We start from the raw sequence: 21019 nt of genomic DNA, 5'->3' as shown, positions 1-21019 counted from the left end.
AGCTGAGAATAACCCGCGGCTACCTATGTTCAGTGCCCTTAACAGCCGAGACCAGCAGACCTGGCCGACTATGAAGGGTAATTCGGTGGTACCAGGTAACATGACAACATATACACAAATTCCTCCACTACCCACGGCAAGGGTTACTGATGCTATACTCAGAATCAAGTCACGTCAGCCCAGCACAGTCAGGTGATTCATTTAGGCTCTGGTTTATCCCACGCGTCCCCCGCACGCCGGCAATGTGAAGGCCCACTGGCGAACAGCAGGCGACCCCGCCGCCGCCATGGCCCCACACATTCCCTCCAGCCCATCAACAGCACGTTCAGTGGCACAGCGCACCCCCGCGCGCCGCCCAAGGCGAGGGAGGCTGGCCGGCGCCTGCCGCCGGGTCGCACCTTCTTGGCCAACACGAGGACGCGCAGGCCGCGGCGCGACGACACGTTCAGCTGCTGCTGGGTGCGGTAGAGGATCTCCTGCGACTGGTAGTCGCTGGTCGTCCGCACCACCGGCAGCATCGACGAGTCGGCCCCCTGGCGGCGGGCGGGCGGCGCGGGTTACGGCGCCGCGGCGGTGCGAGCGACCCCCAGCCCGAGCCTTCGGATGGCCTCAACAAGACCCAAGCACTTGCGAATAGCAGCCTCAGGGATCAGTCAGTAAATGATGAGATAACGGACGAGTCTTTCGGTTCACATGCAGAGGAATGGTGCAAAGTCTGAACAGTGAATTTAACTACAGTCGGTCTGAGTGGCAACGGCACGAGTGGTCATAGCGGTCTGATGTCCCATGATGTTTAAGGGCCGCCTGACCCTGCATGTCTGTCTGTCACATGGGTCTTGCCTGCTGCTGATTCATTGGGTAACTCAGGTGCCCTCCCGGCACCCAACCGCGTCTTACAAACTTCAACCCTCCTGAGCGGCATAACTTAGATAGCACTGTGAGTGTCACTAACTGTAGCGATGATGCATGACGTCACTCTCCGGCCCGGACATGAGTCGAGTGCTCCGCTACACCCATTCAAACTACCACGTCACGGCAAGGTCGGGCCATCACGCCACCAACAGTGCGACATCAGTGACAAGATGGAGTTGCTACACCAGTCGAAATGCGACACTGTTGGCAAGATGGGACCATTATCAGACATGGTAGGGCCATTATCACGGATACGATGAAGCTATTACGCCTATAGCCATCGTGTGAATAATTGTCCATAAGTATCCCGCCCAGCGACACGCCACAAATACCGCCGGTTAGGGCGAAGCCCACCGCAGAAAAGGCAGCCACCTTTGTCGACCATGACAGCGATTCTTCTGCATGATTTAAAGCCCAGCTGCACAAATTATTCACATTAAAGGGCATTTATGAGCCCCTTCGCTTATCTAAAAACACATGCGAAGTGCTTGCAGCCAGCTTTCCCGTCGCTATATATATACATTAAATGATGCTCAATGACTGGATCCTACCTGCCGCTTAACCCGACGTCCATGGCGGATTAGCTGCGCCGGTGCAGGAATCGTAAACCGCTTAGACTAATCTAAATGACACAGTGCAGGAGTATACCATAACGCGTCCCCCCCCCCCCCCCCTCCTGACAACACCAGCCTGACGCCAACGGCGCGACAGCGACGGAAATGCCGGTCTGGCCTGGCGCCATGGCTACTCGTCAATTCGCCTATCTACACACGTCAGATGCACCCTTTGTAATCAACGGCGTTCGCGCGCGCGCGCGCACGCCGTTGACAACGAACACACACACACACACACACACACACACAGACGGCTGCTGACGTCAGCACACCCTGAGGCGACGTCAGGGCGCCGCAGCCGGTCCACACGCGACGGGGCTCGGCCGCTGGGCGACGACCGGTGTCTGGGCGAGCCGCCTACGGAGGGGCTCCACGAATGACGTGAGAGCGGTCGCTCGGCGGCGCGTGCGGCGCACGCCAAACCTCTGCCCCTCCCCCCTCCCCACACCTGTGCCCGCGCTCCCGCCGCTCAGGCTGACACACGGCCCTGACACTTCGCGGCAGGCTTTGTTCCGAAGAGGATAGTAATCGCGGCGGCGCCATTTACAGCGCATGAAACATCTCGGTCCATTTTGGCGGAGTTACATGCTGGTGAAGTAAGTCACCGGAATTCCCCGGGTCTGCAACCGTTCCCAGATTTATCTGTTCTGCAAATGACCCTTATTCTGAGGTAGCGCTCTTAAAGGGAGTGCTCCACATTCGTATGGGATTTTGAACCGGAATTACCGTGCTGAAGATCATTTGGTGCAGTTCACAGCACAACCCTTCTTATGACCTAAGTTCATCTAAATTCCGAGGTACATGCCCGCAAATATGTGAAGACTATTTCGGGGAAAAGGCCATCATTCTTAAAGGTAATTTCAATGTCATCCCAGCATCCATGACGCCATAATTACGTCACTCAAATCTTGCCATTTTCGTTGGTCACGTGACGACCAAGGATAAACAAAACATACATGTCGAGTCACTCACATCTGACGTTCGTGAGCACGATTTCCAGATAAAACGACCGTCCACTGGCTCTCAATCAATGTTGTGCAAGGTGCTATGGCGTAATCAAACAATGATGCATTGGATAACATATTTTCTAAACAGAGAAACTATGCTGCCTAGAGAAGCATTTTCCACTAAAAGTGTACCAACAGCTATAGGTAGGCTAATTTCATCATAGCTGATGCTTGCACTACTATCTTCAAATATAGAAAATTCTCTTAAATCTCCACATCAGTGTACGAGTCGTACATCTCTGTCTTTATAACATGATTTAGTACGATGACGCCAAATATTTACATGGTCACTTGAATGTGTATCAAATGCATCGGTAATAGAAGCCAAGAACTGCAAAGACACAGTCACAATCACGTCAACACTAGCTAACGTCGACTCCCTAATTACTCAAGAGCTGGTTCTACAAAGACGTGTCCGTTTAGGGCTGGGGATAATTCGTTGATAACTATGCTTTCCCATGTTTCGAGGCGCCTTATGTCATTAAATGTGTGAAGGATGTCAGCATTGTCCGTCCGCTGTCGTGTTACAATATTCTGTCATGTTCGTGTCACATGTGCTCCAAAGGCGCCCCGTCCAGTAGGTGCATCGTCAGACGTACGCGTCGCGGTCACATTAATGTAGTGTATGGAACGAAGCGCAACACTTTAAACTACATTTCAATTGATAAACTAGACTGATGCACTTGAGCTTTCGGGTTCATCAGGGTTCTTTTTCATCAGAGTCCTGTGCAATAGTAAATGACAAGGTCTATTCTGTGGTCGTTCTGACATTTTAAGTGTCGTGAGATGAACTCGTGAGATCATACGCCTGTTAATACGGACAGTCACACGCCCTTTGAAAGTACCCGCAGCTGCAGTCTCCATGCGACGTTAAGGGTCCTTGTTGTCCGGTTTGCAGCTTACGGAGTCAAGTCACCAAACGTTACCGTTTACCACGTCACTGGCCGTTGCCGTTTACCACGTCAGTGACCGTTGCCGTTTACCACGTCACTGACCGTTGCCGTTTACCACGTCACTGACCGGTGCCGTTTACCACATCACTGGCCGTTGCCGTTTACCACGTCAGTGACCGGTGCCGTTTACCACGTCAGTGACCGTTGCCGTTTACCACGTCAGGACGTGGTACACGTCACTGACCGGTGCCGTTTACCACGTCACTGACCGTTGCAGTTTACCACGTCAGTGACCGGTGCCGTTTACCACGTCACTGACCGTTGCCGTTTACCACGTCACTGACCGCTGCCATTTACCACGTCACTGACCGTTGCCGTTTACCACGTCACTGACCGGTGCCGTTTACCACGTCACTGACCGTTGCCGTTTACCACGTCACTGACCGTTGCAGTTTACCACGTCACTGACCGTTGCCGTTTACCACGTCACTGACCGTTGCCATTTACCACGTCAGTGACCGTTGCCGTTTACCCCGTCACTGACCATTGCCGTTTACCACGTCACTGACCGTTGCCGTTTACCACGTCACTGACCGTCGCATTTTACCACTCCACTGAACGTAGTTACGGCCGCCACCCACAATTAAAACTACGGATGCTAACAATAAATGGCGAGTGTCAGGTTAATTTTTTCTCACATTTCTCATGTCCGGCGGTTAAAATCGATATAAGGTGACGTCACGAACTTGCGACACTGCTAACCCTTTGACGAGGCATACACCCCTTGCAGAATCATACAAGGTCAACAAATGGCAAGCTAGATGGAATGTATAGTAACGTTCTATAGTGTAAAAGGAACTGACCATTGGTGGCGGGGCGCCATTGTCGGCGCCGACATTAACAAACTAACCGAATAATTCTACAAACCCCCACGGCTTCCCGTCACGCACACACGAATATACCTTGGTGTAGACGACAATTTGGCTAGTTGGCACATGGCGCAGTATCACAGACATCCGCTTGCGGTCCGAGTCAAACGGCAGCACGTGCAGAATCTCAAACTCCACCAGTCCCTCCGCTGTGGAGACGTACGGCGCGCATAAGCGCATGCGGGGCAGAATGACGGGACGGGCCGGGGCGGGCTGGGGCGGCGCCGCCGCCGCCGCCGCGGGCGTCGACCGTAGCACGGTCCGTGGCGGCGCTGGGCAGGTGGTGGGCGAGGTGAGCCCAGGCGGCTGGGGTCGGCCCCAGCCACCCAGAGGACGCACGCAGAGCAGCGGGCAGACTCACGGCAGCTGTAGTGACTCACGGCAGCTGGAGGCCGACGCGTGGGGAACCTGGACGGGGACAGGAGGGGCGGGCGTCAGGAACTACATCAGGACATGGATGAGGTAACAGGCCACAGGATGGGTAGGACAATACCAAGGAGCATCGTACGGGTCACACGCGGGTACGACAGGGTGCCAAACACGAGCAAAATGAGCGCCGCTACAACTAAGGACGCAAACGGCTCGGCATCAAAAAGAAACTAGCAGCGTATGGAAATATCGATCTACCGCGCATGGGCAGCGAGTGACACGCACTGTGGAGCGTGCAGACGGACCGTACCCTTCAGGCGGCCGTTGTATGGGAGGGCAGCTGCAGCGGCCGGGGGCAGTGGGCAGCCGACTGGGCGGCGGGCAGCCGGCGGGGCAGCTGCCCACTCACCGGGCAGCGAGACCACCATGTGGGTGGCGGTGCGCCGCAACAGCTTGACGTTGTACTTGTAGGCGGCCTCGACCAGCGCCATCTCGTCGGGACTCTCGGCCTCGAAGATGGGCCGCAGCTCGCGCGGCGTGGGCGTGTTGGAGCGCGACTGCTTGCGCGGTAGGCTGAGCGGTAGCGTCAGCCAGTCGGCCTTGCCGATCGCCAGCTTACCTGTGCCGTTGGGGCCGCGCGTCACGGGGAGTCACGACCCGACGGCATCACCGTCAGCGGCCGCGCGTCACGGGGAGTCACGACCCGACGGTATCACAGCCAGCGGCCGCGCGTCACGAAGAGTCACGACCCGACGGTATCACAGCCAGCGGCCGCGCGTCACGAAGAGTCACGACCCGACGGTACCACCGTCAGCGGCCTGCGCGTCACGGGGAGTCACGACCCGACGGCATCACCGTCAGCAGCCGCGCGTCACGGAAAGTCACGACCCGACAGCATCACCGTCAGCGGCCGCGCGTCACGGGGAGTCACGATCCGACGGCATCACTGTCAGCGGCCGCGCGTCACGGGGAGTCACGACCTGATGGTATCACCGTCAGCGGCCGTGCGGCCGCTCACCGCATATAATAGACGTCAGCAAGGCAACCAACTCAACAGGTCCGATTAGCAAAATTACAATAAGCGACCAGTACTTATGGAAAAGGCATTAGCAGTATAGTTACGGGGTATAGCAGTTAATCACGATGGTTCACAACAATTAACCGTCAAGTATAGCACCGATTTCCGCCGAAATTTTGGCTCACATTTACACTCATGCTGCTCACCCAGCATTGGAAGAACTGCCCGAGGGCGTTGTCCGACCCAACTCCAACTTTAGTCGTCGCCGTCCAAATCGGCAATAAAAGACGACAACCATCGTTCCCAGTACATTCGCTGCCCCTTTCTCCCACCGCACCTTACTTGTGGGGGCGTATGCACATATGAACTGTTCCTGACGTCCAGTTGACTTTGGCGTGGTCTGACATGGTCAAAGCACCAAACTAACCAGACTTCCTCAAAAGCTGTAAGGTCCAATTCCGGCCCACCCCGGTAGCGACCCCACTCATGCTCACGTCGCCACTTCTTCGGCGTGCGGACGAAGTCCGGCGCGTCACCGGCGTCCTCCAGCACGCTGTCTTCGGGCGTGGTGGCTGGCACCGAGACCTGGTGCGAGCTCTCGTCGGCTGAGTCGTCCAGCAGCGTGGTGCCCGACGACGAGAGCTGCGGCGGCGAGCGGCGGTCAGCGGCGCCGCAGACAACAGGAGGACCCACCAGGCAGTCATCGGCGCCGCGGACAACAGGAGGACCCACCAGGCAGTCAGTGACGCCGCGGACAACAGGAGGGCCCACCAGGCGGTCAGCGGCGCCGCAGACAACAGGAGGGCCCACCAGGCAGTCAGCGGCACCGCAGACATCAGGAGGGCCCGCCGGGTGGTCAGCGGCGCCCAGACAATAGGAGGGCCCAACGGGCAGTCAGCGGTGCCGCGGACAACAGGAGGGCTCACCAGGCAGTCAGCGGCGCCCAGACAATACGAGGGGCCACCAAGAGGTCAACGACGCAGACAACGGTGGACCCACCAGGCGGACAGCAGCGGTACAGACAACAAGAGGGCCCACCAAGTGACCTTTGTGCAGCTATCGGCTGTCAAACAGACACAAAGGCAAGTAGCGACGGCGAGCGGCACTGGAAGCAGGTCAATAGCGCTGGGGACTGACAGGGACAGGCCTGAGGGAACCGCCGGCGCCAGAGCCTCGTTCAGTCATAAACATCACGCAAGAATGGCAATTAAAAAACAACAACAACAAGTCGCGAGCGCCGCACACAACCCTGAGCCACTTCAAGTCCCCGCTGAGTTTTGAGCCCTGCAAATTTCTCACACTGAATGTGTTGACACGGCATATTCAGCTATGGCCACACGAGCGCCCGGACGGGTTCGCAGCGGACAGGCTTGCAGCGATGCTTTACGACAGGGCGACCAGGTGTGCGACCCGACGAGCGGCGCCCGCCGACAGGTGCCGTGGGGACCCACCGCTGTCCGGGTCAGGTGCAACCGAGCGCAGGGGCGGCGGCGCACCGCCACCGGACGCGCGCCATCAAGATGCTATCCAAGTGTTATGGCCGTCTGGAGACCGCCCGCCGCTCCAATTATATTGCAGCGACGCAGGTGATGGTGGCACTCCAGCACAAGACGTCCCTCGCGACGAGCACCGACCAGTCACGTTTGCGGACTGATTAACGACGAGTCAGGCGCTGGCCAGCGCACCACGCGCTCCAGTATCGGACCAATTACGGGTGCGGCAACCCGCCCGGTAATGACGTATTTCTGCACAAGGCCCCTGATGGTGCGGGACAGAGCGCACCTGTACGGAAACAAGCCACATGTGATTTTGTGTACGCGTTGTTCTGCTCACTCAACATCGAAACAACTCCTGCGCACAGCCTTGCACCTGGTCATGCATTCAACTCGCTGGAACAATAATTAGGCAGCTTATGACCAGTGCCTTACTGCAATGCGAAACACATGCCAGTGAAAACGCACGAAACATCCACGAAGGCCAAGCAGACCCACCCACGCATGGACCCGTGAAATGCAAAATTCGCAATGCACGCCGCAATTTACTAAGTCATATTTGAACATTAAATCAATGATAACGTGGTTACCTTACGGCCTACGCATCGTTCGGGCGAGACATTTTAATTCAGGACCTGTGCATTTCCGCTGGGGCGTTCATGTGCTTGTGTCAAATCACCGCAGAACGACGACGGCAGCAACACATATGTCAAGGCCCCTCGCCGGCGATTCGCAATGCATGGTACTGTCACACGAAAACAAGAATGAAAAACGACTCATAAAGGGGAAGAATGAGAAACGTGGTAAAGACGAAGCTCAATATCGCCGCGACAGGCACTAGCATACAGCCATCAAATCATAACGCAACACTAAGGTCAACACATAGCCCGGTACTGAGAAATTAGTGGGCTACGTGAATGAATTCGTTTGATGGAAACCATGGCCATCTAACGACAAGGAGCAAGACTACAACTGACTTCCACGCCTGTATAATCGAGTATTGCCCATCATCAAGTAGGAAGTGTTAACCATGATTAATAATCTACGAGCTGAATTAAATGTACATCATTCAGTGACCAAACGATCATCCCACAGTGGCATCACCCAAAGGCACGCGGCCATTGGCTCAGTCACGTACACATTCCATGCCGACGCTGTGTCACTAACGCCTTTATGAAAAAAAAACTCAGCATGTCAATACCGGCTGGTACGCACAGCCGCACGGTTGGAGAAATATGCTATCAAGCGCGATACTTCACACCCTATACGCAAGTCTGCTGATGCCTTTCCCAATGCAGAAATGTGGGCCCAAATTCAGAAAAGTGGAAAAGTGCATGTGGAAATATCACACCGTTCCACCCCACCACTAAGCGGGTCTCTTATCCTCAGGGCCTCAAAAACACACGCCTGGCTATTCATGCCACCTGGCACGAATACTAATTGCCAGGACGAATGCTGTCCATGGCAACAATCAATACTGTCCAAGGCTGGCGCACTACTAAAGCCGGCCGCTTTAAGTTTCATTCCACGTTAGCCGGGGCCGTGCGGCGCAAATGTACGCGCCCCACCGCACGTGGGCCGAGCACGTGCGGCGGACACGCAACAGGCTCACGGCGCGCCAGCTTTGAGCCACGCTCGGTCACCTCCGGGCACGACCGCTGGACATGCCAGCGGCCCGCTGCCGCTGCAGCGGGCCGCTCCCCCGCAGCGGGCCGGTGCCGCCGTTGCGGGCCGCTCCCCCCGACAGCGGGCCGCTCCCCCCGCAGCAGTCCACTACCGCCGCACCGGGCCACTCCCCCCGCAGCGGGCCATTCCCCCCGCAGCGGGCCGCTCCCCCCGCAGCAGTCCACTACCGCCGCACCGGGCCACTCCCCCCGCAGCGGGCCATTCCCCCCGCAGCGGGCCGCTGCCGCCGCTACGGGCCACTCTTCCCGTAAGCGGTCCGTTGCCGTCGGCCGACGCCGCCATCGGCCCCAGCGGACGGCACGGGCGTCCAGGCCACGGGGCCGGCCTCCGGCTGCCTGCACGCCGCGAGACCCCTCCTGAGACGGTCGTCGCGTTTAATGGCGGAGCTGCACCGTGCAGCGAAACAGACGCATACACACACACATCAGCACCATCAGCAGCCCCACCTTGTCCTTGTGCGGGTGCTTGGCCACCACCACAGTGTTGCAGCAGGCCATCAGCAGGAAGAAGTCGCGCACGCGCTGCGCGTGTGGCGTGAACAGCAGCTCGCCGGTGTGGTTCACCACCGACAGCTGAATATCCATCTGGTTCAGCTCGTCCTGCAACCGCCGGTTCAGCACGAACGATGGCTTCTCGAACTGCGGACAGTGGCGGCGGGTCAGCACGCCGCGTGTCGCCAGCAGGCTGCTCCGCCTGCTCCGGACAGGGCGGCGAGACTGCGCGCCGGGTGCGCCAGAGCGGCCTGTGGCGCGGCACACCTGGCGCTGCCACCGCCGCCGAGCGTTACAGACTGGCGACGCGTTCGCGCCGTCAAAGCGCCTCTCTCTCTCTCTCTCTCTCTCTCTCTCTCTCTCTCTCTCTCTCTCTCTCTCTCTCCTCCTCTCTCTCTCCCTCTCTCCCTCTCCCTCTCAGTCTCCCCCTCTCCCTCCCTCTCCCTCCCCTCCCTCCCCCTCCCTCCCTCCCTCCCTCCCTCCCTCCCTCCCTCCCTCCCTCCCTCCCTCCCTCTCTCTCTCTCACTCTCTCTCAAGCACGTCCCCCTCCCCAGCACGTGTCCCTCTCCAGCACGTGTCCCTCTCCAGCACGTCCCCCTCCCCAGCACGCGTCCCTCCCCAGCACGTGTCCCTCCCCAGCACGCGTCCCTCCCCAGCACGCGTCCCTCCACAGCGCGCGGCCCCGGCCGCAGCCAGGAGGCGGGCAGAGCGCCGGCCGGCGCAGACACCCACCTTCCCAGAGCCCTCCATGACGGCGTCGTGGCTGTAATCGATGCCGCCAATGGTGCACTGGCGAAACACCATCTTGTTCTCCGTCAGCGTGCCCGTCTTGTCCGAGAACAGGTACTGCACCTGCGGACAGCAGGGCGCGGCTGGCGGCTCAGAGCGCCCGCTCGCTCCGAGCCGCGGACACGGCTCGTATTCCTTCAAAGATGCTTCACAACAAGCAATGTGGCTCAAAACTCCACTCGGCGAAGGTCCTTTTGAATTCCGGGTGTTGACGGTGTCGCACAGTCCTCTGGCTTCTGCTACCTCAAAAGCTATGCATGCTTAGATCGGGAGAAGGATGCTTACTCAGGCCAGGAGAAGAATCACAGTAGGCCAGGAACGTCAAGCCCTTACGATGTGGGCCCGCCCCTTCCTTTAACACTAAGCATGGAACGGAAAAACCCTGGCAAAGCCTTGTCTTCGGGGGTCTTACTTGCAGTACCTGATTCGATACTATCATCAGTGTATCACAGCGTTCCATCTATGGAACTGGCGTACAGTGAAGCAAAGCAACTGCATGTACAAAGGAATTAATTTAGCCATGTAGGCCACTGACATATGCTGCAGCATGACAGGAATAATTCCTACAGAATATGTTTCAAGCATTTCAAACAAGAAATCCCTTCATCCAGATGAACCAGGCACAGATGCTGAACCATGTCAGCTATGTTCCAGGCATTTCAGCCTATTCTTTCGGCGAGGAAAGCTTTAAACATCCTAATCGATAGCACATTTTCCGTCCCACTTCAGTCCCTATTTCGTGTAATGTCAGTCAGTGACTTCAGCCCGCCGTCGGTCGCCTTCCTCGAGCAACACATTGTGACTACCACTACCAACGTCTATTTTAAGCATGTCTAACAGCCAGGAAAAGCCCTACTCCGGTATAACCGAGCACACAACATTGCAAACACATCCGAGCTATGGCATGACGTCATCTTGAGCTAATAGCCCAACCCAGGCACACATAACGAGGAATATGCTGCTAGGACACAAACACACACACACACCACACACACACACCACACACACACGCACCACCCTTACAAATTGCTTCGGCATAGACCGAATATGCATAAGACATCGGGCCCAGCCGCGTCACCGAGCGTCACCAGCGCCTATTGACGCGTTATGCCTCGCGCAAGCAGGCGTGTCGCCGCCGCGGCGGCCCTCACAAGCAGGCGTGTCGCCACCGCGGCGGCCCTCACAAGCAGGCGTGTCGCCGCCGCGGCGGCCCTCACAAGCAGGCGTGTCGCCGCCGCGGCGGCCCTCACAAGCAGGCCGTGTCGCCGCCGCGGCGGCCCCTCAAAGCAGAGGGCGTGTCGCCGCCGGCGGCGGCCCTCAACAAGCAGGCGTGTCAGCCAGCCGCGGCGGCCTCCACAAGCAGGCGTGTCGCCAGCCGCGGCGGCCCTCACAAGCAGGCGTGTCGCCGCCGCGGGCGGCCCTCACAGCAGGAGGCGGTGCGGCCCGCCGCGGCGGCCCTCACAAGCAGGCGTGTCGCCAGCCGCGGCGGCCCTCACAAGCAGGCGTCGGTCGCCACCGCGGCGGCCCTCAACAAGCAGGCGTGTCGCGCCGCGGCGGCCATCACAAGCGGCGTGTCGCCCACAGCAGGCGTGCATCAAAGGCGGTCGCCGCCGCGGCGGCCCTCACAAGCAGGCGTGTCGCCACCGCGGCGGCCCTCACAAGCAGGCGTGTCGCCGCCGCGGCGGCCCTCACAAGCAGGCGTGTCGCCGCCGCGGCGGCCCTCACAAGCAGGCGTGTCGCCGCCGCGGCGGCCCTCACAAGCAGGCGTGTCGCCACCGCGGCGGGCCCTCACAAGAGGGGCGGAAACGCCGAGGCGAGTCAAACATCAGCCGCGCGCCGTGGCGAGGGCGGCCGGTTGATTGACCAGGCGTCACTCGACAGCCCTAGCAACGGCACAACACGGGCCGGCGGCGGGCGCGGGGGCGCTGCGTGCCGTGCCGCGCCACCCCCGCCGCCGCCGCCGTAACAACACGCCCGGCGCCCGGGGGGAGGGGGGGGGGGGGCGGGGGGGAGGGCTGCCTAGGCCAGGGGCGCCGGGCTGAGGTCACGACCGGCCGCAAGCCGCGGCCCGGAGGTCAGGCACCCTCTACACGGCACGTGCCGGCGGGCTTACGGTGGCGCAGTGCGATAACCGTGCCCTCCCAGGTGACTTATTACGGGCAAATTGAGGCGCATCAAACAGCCCCCGTCACCGGCTGGTGGCGCCGGACCACTGGGCTCGTAACGGTCGCCCAGTCTATGCATGCCAAGATATCCGGCGCGGTAAGGACTGCGGCGTGGAGGAGTCGACCGCCAGCACGCCCGCAGGATCTTGAGCTACACCACCACCGGCGCACAACTGCTTGTCCGGCGGCAGCCGGCTTGTAACACGATCGTAACATGGCGGCCAATTACTCTACATTGAGCTGCAGGGACGTCAGCAGAAGCGATTGCGTCACATTCATGAACGTCGCACGGTATTGCCGCGAGCGAACGCAGGTCACGAGCCCCTGGCGCCACGGCTGGTCTCCGCGGTCCGCGGCGCTGGGGACGGGCCGGACGGGAGCGCCGGGCCGGACGGGAGCGCCAGGGCCGCCGGGACCACCGGGACCGCCGGGGGCACCGGAGGCGCCAGGCCGCCGACCGGTCGCCGGACGGCCTCTTACCTGACCCAGCTCCTCGGTAATGTTGAGCGCCCGACACTCGGTCCGCTTGTTGGTGGTGCCGTCGTACAGCTCCAGGTCGTTATGGATGTGATACACCTGCATGAGCTTGATGATCTCGAGCGTGACGTACAGCGAGACGGGTATCATCACCTGGCGACGCGCACGCGCAAACCGTCACATGGGCGTCACGGCCATCACTCGCACACCGGACGTCGAAGGTCATCACGCATTAACAAATGGGTAAAGGAATAATCACCTGCACGTGGGTGGAAACCTCATGTTTGCGTTGGTTGGCTGTCTGCCCGAAAATGCCAGCACGCACGTCATGCGTGTATACATAAACGCCACAATTACCACCAATTCTCCAAAGCAACATTAAGCATCATCGTCACGCCCAAACACACATCATTACTACTAAAGGCTATGCTCAGCACGGACGACTCACAGCGTGACCCGGCCGTGACCTCGTGCGTGCAGGGGGGGGGGGGGCGTGGTATAAGAGACGGTCAATCCAACAGGCCGGCCCTGAGGCCATTCAGGTCTTGCCGGCGCATTACCACGGACAATGGTGAGTGCAGGGCGCCCAGCGGCGTCGCCACGGGTAATCAATGAAGCGCAGTCGCAACAGGCAAAGCCCGACACTTTCGGCGCCATTGTGCGCTATTGGTTGCACGGCGGCGCGAGCCGTAACATCGCCGGCGACTTATTGCCAGATCATCAACACCTGTGGCAAAGTACCTGCCAGAGCGTCGTAACAGGCCGGGCGGTCTCTGTTCGACCCCGCATGGGGCGGCGGCGACGGAGGCCGCACGCAGCACGGCTGGCGCGGCGCGACGCGCCAGCCGTACCCGCGCCGTGCAACGCTGGCGTATTGACTCGGCCACATTCAAGGCTGTCCAGCCATGAAAGAAACACGCGGCGCCATCAATGTTGCAGGACTTGGCGACGCCGCGATCGCCGGCTGCGCCCCACGCATCAATTGCACCGTCAATAATGCACGGTTTGCTGAGCACTACTCGAAGACCTACCACTGCCCGGTGGACATTGACCGCCTCAAACGGTCATTCTACCGCATATTTCACTGCTCGCGGACCGTTAGCTGGGCCCAGTGCCATCCAGAACAGTGCCACGCCCATGATGACATGAGTGGGGCCTCACGAGGGACGGCACACTGCCTTGCCGAGTCCGGTGTCACCGTCTTCCAGACAGCAGTAACTGGCCAGGCAGAAGCCCGGCATGACACCAGGCACGACTCACAGCGAGGTATCACGTGCATCAGGGCCCAACTTAAAGGCGTGCATTAAACGGAGCACCACTGTGTTGTCAGAGCTCTGCGCTACAGAGTGCAGCATCATAAACCCAGGCCGATAAGGTACACGCCGCTGCCTCTTTCCTGGCGCGCGTGATCGCCGGGGGACGGCTCCGTCCGGCTCGGCGCCCGCGAGCCCCTGGCAGCGGTGGACGGAAGTGTTCCGGGACGGGGCCGCCGCGTCCGAGAGTGCGGCGCCGGACGCCGACAGCTGATCGCGAGCGGCTGCGTTACTCCGCAGATCTACGTCACCGTTTAGACTTCGCCACAAGACTTCGCCACAAAGCCTCTCGACGGCCCCAAAACACTTAGCATTCTTCAGCAGCGCAAGGCAGGCATCTGCGCTGCCGGTGCGCACAGCTGGGGGCACGGCATGCAGGACCTATTTGTTCAACGTTTGATGACACAGAGCGCGATGCGCCGCCTCCCACACGCACCTGCAGGATGATAACGAAGGTCCAGAAGGTGATGAACCCTTCGAGCGGCGGGTTGAGCGAGTTGTACGAGTACGGGAAGAAGGGCACCGTGTCGGCGAAGCCGGCCAGCCAGAGGCCCGAGCCGGTAGCGCCCGTGAAGCAGAGCAGCAGCAGGATGATGACGCAGTAGATCACCTCCATGTTCATCTGCCGCTCCAGCTTGGAGCGCTTGTAGCGAGGACCACCGTTGTTGAGCAGCGCCTTCGTCTCGTGTCCTGCGCAGAGGGGAGGGGTGCCCGAAGGTCAACGGTATCAGTCAGTAGTGTTGGTCAACTGTGTCGGTCGGCGGTATCGGTGAGCGGCGTAAATCAGCGGTGTCCGTCAGCGATGTCCGTCAGCGATGTCCGTCAGCGGTGTCGGTCAGCGGTGTCCATCAACGATGTCCATCAGCGGTGTCAGTCGGCGGCGTCGGTCAGTGATGCTCCTCAGCGGTGTCGGTCAGCGGTGTCCGTCAGCGGTGTCCGTCAGCGATGTCCGTCAGCGATGTCCGTCAGCGGTGTCCATCAACGATGTCCATCAGCGGTGTCAGTCAGCGGCGTCGGTCAGTGATGCTTCTCAGCGGTGTCGGTCAGCGGTGTTCGTCAGCGGTGTCCGTCAGCGATGCCGGTCAGCGGTGTCCGTCAGCGGTATCAGTCAGCGGCGTCCGTCAGTGGCACTCATCAGCGGTGTCGGTCAGCGGTGTCGGTTACCGGTATCGGTCAGCGGTGCCGGTCAGCGGTGCCGGTCACCGGTATCGGTCAACGGTGTCGGTCGGCGGTGTCCGTCAGCGGTGTCCGTCAGCAATGCCGGTCAGCGGTGTCCGTCAGCGGTGTCAGTCAGCGGCGTCCGTCAGTGATACTCATCAGCGGTGTCGGTCGGCGGTGTCGGTTACCGGTATCGGTCAGCGGTGTCGGTCAGCGGTGTCGGTCAGCAGTGCCGGTCAACAGTGTCGGTCAGACGCGTCGGACAGGAGTACATGGTAACGGCATGAGCAGAGGCGCAGCGAGCAAAGCAGCAAGCAACAACACACAAATGGGCCAGAACAAAATCCGATAACTACGTCCTGAAAGCTCTCCCCTGAAACGTTGAAGAGACGCCATTTTATTCCACGGATATATGAATCTACAGAGCTTAGATTATCCGACGCCAATAAATTAAACAGGTGGTCAAAGCTCCTGAACAGCAAACTGCACGTGCGTCTCAAATAACGGCCTTCTTCAGACATTCGCCAGCTTGACCTTTGGATCAGCTCGTCTGCAAAGCTCCCGCCGATAACCGAACCACCGCACCTCTCCCTCAAGGTCAGGCGCGCCAGTTTACATCGGCTTAGCAAGCGAAGACTTTGTCGTACGCGGAACGTCAGTCACGGACATCCCCACATGCAGGGCTAATCCCCAAAACACTGAACTGTGTAAGACGATTTTATAGTAGCTGCTGAGACAGCAATTGAGACACAGACCAAGCGACCGCTAGACATGCAGCGTGTGTGCTCAGCATGCCTGTGCGCGCCGCTCTCGGCGCCGCCACTGCCGTCACGGGACGGCCACTCCGCTCCGAAGCTGTGGACGACCGGCAGCAGCCTCCACCCCGCGTCAAACAGAGCCAGCGACCGGCAGCGGCGACCCGGCCGGCGGTGAAGCGCCGCCCCCCCCCCCCTCCCCCTCCCGCTTCCAGGGTCTGTGCTGCCTCGATTGCTCTCAGCCGCGCCGCTCCGCCCGCCCGCCCGGTCCCATCTCGGCGGCCGCCAATCGGCGCGAGACCCTGCCGAACCCATCGACCTACCGCACGCCGCAAGGCCGCCAGGCGTCCCGGCCCCTGTGCGTCAAGTGCGCGGCCATCATCGACCCCCGCCGGCGGCAGAGCCCGCCGCTGCGGCGCGTGGGACGCGGCCCGTTGCCGCCGACCGATACCGCGCGCGGCAACGGACGCACCCGCCACGTCTCGTTAAAAATGCCCGGCCCGACGGCATCCAGCCGGGCGAGCGCGATTTCGGGTAACGATATATCGACGCGCGGACGAGGCTCCGGCGCGCGCGGCACGGGCCTCGGCTCGGCGGGAGGCCAGGGCCGACCTGTCAGCACGACGGAGGAGCCAGCGCGCACAAGACCTCGAATTCGCCCGTACGCGCACGGGAGAGCTTCAGTTGACTCTCAGCACACAGCGCCAGGGGACACCCTCGCCAGACAGTCGCCGCCTCCGCGCTGCGGCCGCGCGCACCTGCGTACACCACGATGCCCTCCACGTAGTCGGTGTTCTTGAGCACGCCCTCGCGCAGCACCAGGTTCTCGCTGGTGACGGGCACGCGCTCCTGACTGCTCTGGTGGATCACGCTGCCGAAGAACCGGTATAGCTTGGTCGTCGGCGGGTTGCACTCCACCGTTCCGAAAAACTTGCTGGCGTGAAACGTCTCGTGCTGTGGAAAAGGCACAGGTTCAGAGGGCATTCGCCATTGAAGTTCTGACATAGCGAGGTCATCCAACACATTAAACTGCTACTGGTGGGGAAATCTTATAACAAACCTTTAAATCTTTAATATTATTATACATCTTTACAGTGAGTAAATCAGGACAAATAACGTGCAGCGCTGTGCCAACATCCCTCGCCCCAAACTCGGTACGTCTGTGATAGCGTGAGCACAGCACAGCAACCAGTTACTCCGAGAGCTCGGAGCCAAATCCGACTGGTAATCTGGTCGGAGTGGCGCACGGTCGCCGCGCCCGATAATCGTCGGGCACGCGGCGCTCTATCGGCCGGGGCAGAGTCCGAGCCCGGCTGAGCAGCCTGGCTGGCGCCGGCTGGGGCGTGACCCCTCTGAGCACGGTCAGCTCCGCACGGACTCGCAGCGCGCGGGGCACGTCAGCGGGGCGTGACCGCTCTGACCGCGGTTAACTGCGTGCGCACCCGCGGCGCGCGGGGCACGCCAGCGCGGCGCAACCCCTCTGACCGCGGTTAGCTCCGCACGGACCCGCGGCGCGCGGGGCACGTCAACGGGGCGTGACCCCCCTGACCATGGTTAGCTCCGCACGGACCCGCGGCGGCGCGGGGCACGTCAGCGGGGCGTGACCCCTCTGACCGCGGTTAGCTCCGCACGGACTCGCGGCGCGCGGGGCACGCCAGCGGGGCGTGACCCCTCTGACCGCGGTTAGCTCCGCGCGGACCCGCGGCGCGGGGCGCGTCAGCGGGGCGTGACCCCTCTGACCGCGGTTACTCGCGGCGCACGGGGCACGCCGGCCGGGGTGACACGCACGGCGGGACGGCCAGCAGGCTGTAGCTGTCACTGTAAGTTAAGGGGAGTGTTCCACATTTGCATGGGGCTTTAAACTGAACTTACCATCTTGAAATCATTCGGTGCAGTTCATAGCCCTACCCTGCCTATAGCCTTCTAGTTTCTGAGCTGCACGCCCGCGAGGATGGGCAGACTTTTTTGGGAAGACTAGTATTTCAATGTCACCAAAGCATCCATGCCTAACTGACGTCGATCAAATCCTGCCATTCCATTTACCATGCAGCAAACGAGGCCAAGAAAAACATGATTATCTGGCGTTCTTGAGCACGGTTTCTAGATATTTTCCAGTGGAAGGTACGATAATGTAATTAAATAACGACGCACTGAAGGGCATATTTACCACACAGCGGCATTGTGTCGTCTAAAGCGGTCTTTTCTACTTAAAAACCTACCAAAAGTAATAAGTGAGCGTATTTCATCATATCTGATGCCTGCTGCAAGATGTTCAAATGCGGAATATTCCCTTTCAGGCTCGCCATAGCTAGGATCCTGGCCAGATGCGGCTCAGGCCGCTGGATATTCGGGAAGTTGTGGGTTCGATAGCGGTTAGCAATAACATTGGAATAAATCGCGCCAGCCAGGCGAAACGTCGCCAGGAATGAGGCATGGATACAACAAGCACAAAGGGGCATCGGCATGACTACATTCGGCCACCATCGATGTTGATGATTTGGGTTTTAGAGCGCCATTAACAGCTTGGTTATTCGACGCCCATGTCATCATTACCAGCAATCGAAACAAGCCAAACGACGAACAAGGATAACATCATCTTCACCAGTCATCCTGGGAAGGTGAGGGGGAAAACAAATTGTTGTGTGTGCGTGTGTCTACGCGTGTGCGTTGCATGCTCAGCTACAGTGTTATGGCAATGTCTCCAGCTTCGCCGAACGAAGGGCCTTCACACCCCCTGAAGCTATTTTGTAACTTCCAAACCACTAACAGAAAAGTGGTGAACTTTTCGACAACCGAGTTTCCTTCATGTCCACGAGTTTTGTGACCATTTATAAAGCTTATCGTTCATAAGTCCAGAAGAATAGACTCTTTTTCGCGATCAGCATGCCGCGATCGTACAAAACGCAACACTCAGATATCACCCAAGGTCATGCTGAGTACAGGGCGCCAATAAAATAAATACGTACAGGGTGAATTTTTAGCCATTGGAAAACCTGATTTGGCTTATCTCACGACACATCATCCGTCAGTTGTTGCAATCCGACACACGCTGTCCGGTGTCGTTCGTCTCACTGCACACGCGCACTTCTTCACCTACTGCGGCGGACCCATGTACACGAGGCTTGATCCGTGTGTGACATAACGTGACATATCGCAAGTCATACCCACTGATGACTTGATGGATGTGCATGTGATTTGCTGCCTGGGGAACGAGTGCACCAAGGGCAACACAAAAATGCTGTCGTCTGTCCCGGCACACATAGTCTGGAAAACAGATAGGGATCCAGCAACCTTGACCAGCTGGTCGGCTTGACACATCAAAGGTCACACAAGTTCACTGAACTAATCTGACGTCGTCTTTAGCTCGGTCAACCATGTCGCTTTCCGCTAGGCTTCAGCACGTTCAATTTCAAAGTGACTGGAGAACGGAAGGTGGGGCGGGGGGGAGACCTCTTTGTTTGGCGACAGCAAGGAAAACGGGCGTCAGCAAAATGTTCATAACTTTTCCGCTCCCTTCTCTAAGCCAACCACAGAGCCTTCCCTGACCAATGTGTAACATCACGTACTGGGTGCCAATAATCTAGATTACCTCTCAACCATACCATTGCAAATTCCACCCAAACTTAGCAGCCCCTGCTACACGAATACATCCCGACGTGGGACGGAAGGTTTGTGGAAGTAAGCATATTTCCCGAAAGCACATGCCAGACAAAAACAGTTACCCATGCTCACCCACGCTTTTCTATGCCTCATTTTGTCATTAGATTTGGATAAAGTCATGATTGGGAATTAATACAGCTTAAAACGCACAGATGGATAGAAAACAGCAGACCCTGTCACCATGATCTGACATAGGAACGCCAGACGACCCCTGATGCGTCACATGAGCGCAGAGAGCATGTGCAGCTGTCTGCGCACGGCTACAACAGTGCTGCATTCGCCGGTAAAGAAGTCAAACCACACCTGAGCCACGGTCAAGCAATTGCTTGTCCGCAATTTAACGGAGTGTTGCATCAATATGAAGGACAAGGTGGTAACCAGCATGCCAAAGGTTTCACATATGACGTCGCAAAGACCCACGAAGAGATTTGTCACATTTTCTTTTTCGCGACGTTTCGGGCCTGCACTTGTTCATGTAGGGCTGAAAGTGAAACATGCAAAAACAAAAGATAAAATAGAACACTAAGCTAGTCACAACTGACGATAAAGCAGAATAAAACGAAATCGCTCGATGCAACCAATCTGACTCTGGACACACGGACCAGACTCTAAAGGAGCATTTGATATTTGAGTACGAGCATAACAAAGATGCGTGTGTTATCAGTGAGACGCCTTCTGCGTACGGGACAAGCGGGGTGCCGACAGACGCGGTCGTAATCGTCATGTGGATGATATGTCATCGAACAAGGGTAGAGCCCCTCGTCTTTGGGAGCCGATAGGACTTCGAATCCATTTGACATCCTCTTTTGATGGGTTTAGCAGGCGGAGGAGCAGGAACAGACGAAGGGGCAGGGGCAGACGGAGGAACAGGCAGAAGAGCAGGGACTGACCAGGGAGCAAAAGTAGACGGAGAAGGAGCAGGCGGAACATGAGCAGGCAGAGGAGCGGTTACGTTTAGCAACCGCGCACGCGTTTACGGAGGACATCACTAGAATACTGGCCGGTTGTAGGCCTGTCAATTCCTGCCGGTCTGAATGGAAGAAGCGAATGAAGTCAGGGAATCAAGTCTGATGACTGTGATAAAAGAAGTGGAAACATGCAAACCCTTTGGGTACAATATGGTTATTTTAAGCTGAGCAATGCGCTTATGCGGTTTTCACAGCCCGATCCGTTTTGGGAAAGGGCACGCCAAATGTCTTTGAGGCCACCTTTGGAAAAGATGACATCCGCTGCAGATTTGCAGGTGCGCAATAGTTCGTCTACAATGCACTGCTCGTTTCACGTCTCTAC

The 21019-nt window shown here is 58.6% G+C and overlaps 1 protein-coding gene across 1 annotated transcript in view; it reads right to left on the bottom strand.

The window, feature by feature from the left end:
- The window catches only part of LOC119107501 (putative phospholipid-transporting ATPase VA), a 67309-nt gene that overhangs the window by 12078 nt on the left and 34212 nt on the right, over positions 1-21019 (bottom strand). The window contains 9 exon segments of the mRNA XM_037230959.1: positions 399-533; positions 4389-4504; positions 5134-5343; positions 6237-6384; positions 9368-9559; positions 10145-10264; positions 12847-12996; positions 14593-14846; positions 16828-17023. Of these exon segments, the coding sequence (XP_037086854.1) occupies positions 399-533; positions 4389-4504; positions 5134-5343; positions 6237-6384; positions 9368-9559; positions 10145-10264; positions 12847-12996; positions 14593-14846; positions 16828-17023 (1521 nt within the window).

The sequence above is a fragment of the Pollicipes pollicipes genome, unplaced genomic scaffold (genome assembly GCF_011947565.3).
Source record: "Pollicipes pollicipes isolate AB1234 unplaced genomic scaffold, Ppol_2.1 Scaffold_6686;HRSCAF=7923_pilon_pilon_pilon, whole genome shotgun sequence".
Taxonomy (NCBI): Eukaryota; Metazoa; Arthropoda; class Thecostraca; order Pollicipedomorpha; family Pollicipedidae; genus Pollicipes; species Pollicipes pollicipes.
Note: the sequence above shows the minus strand (reverse complement) of the source record. Positions and strands in the feature narration are given on the sequence as shown.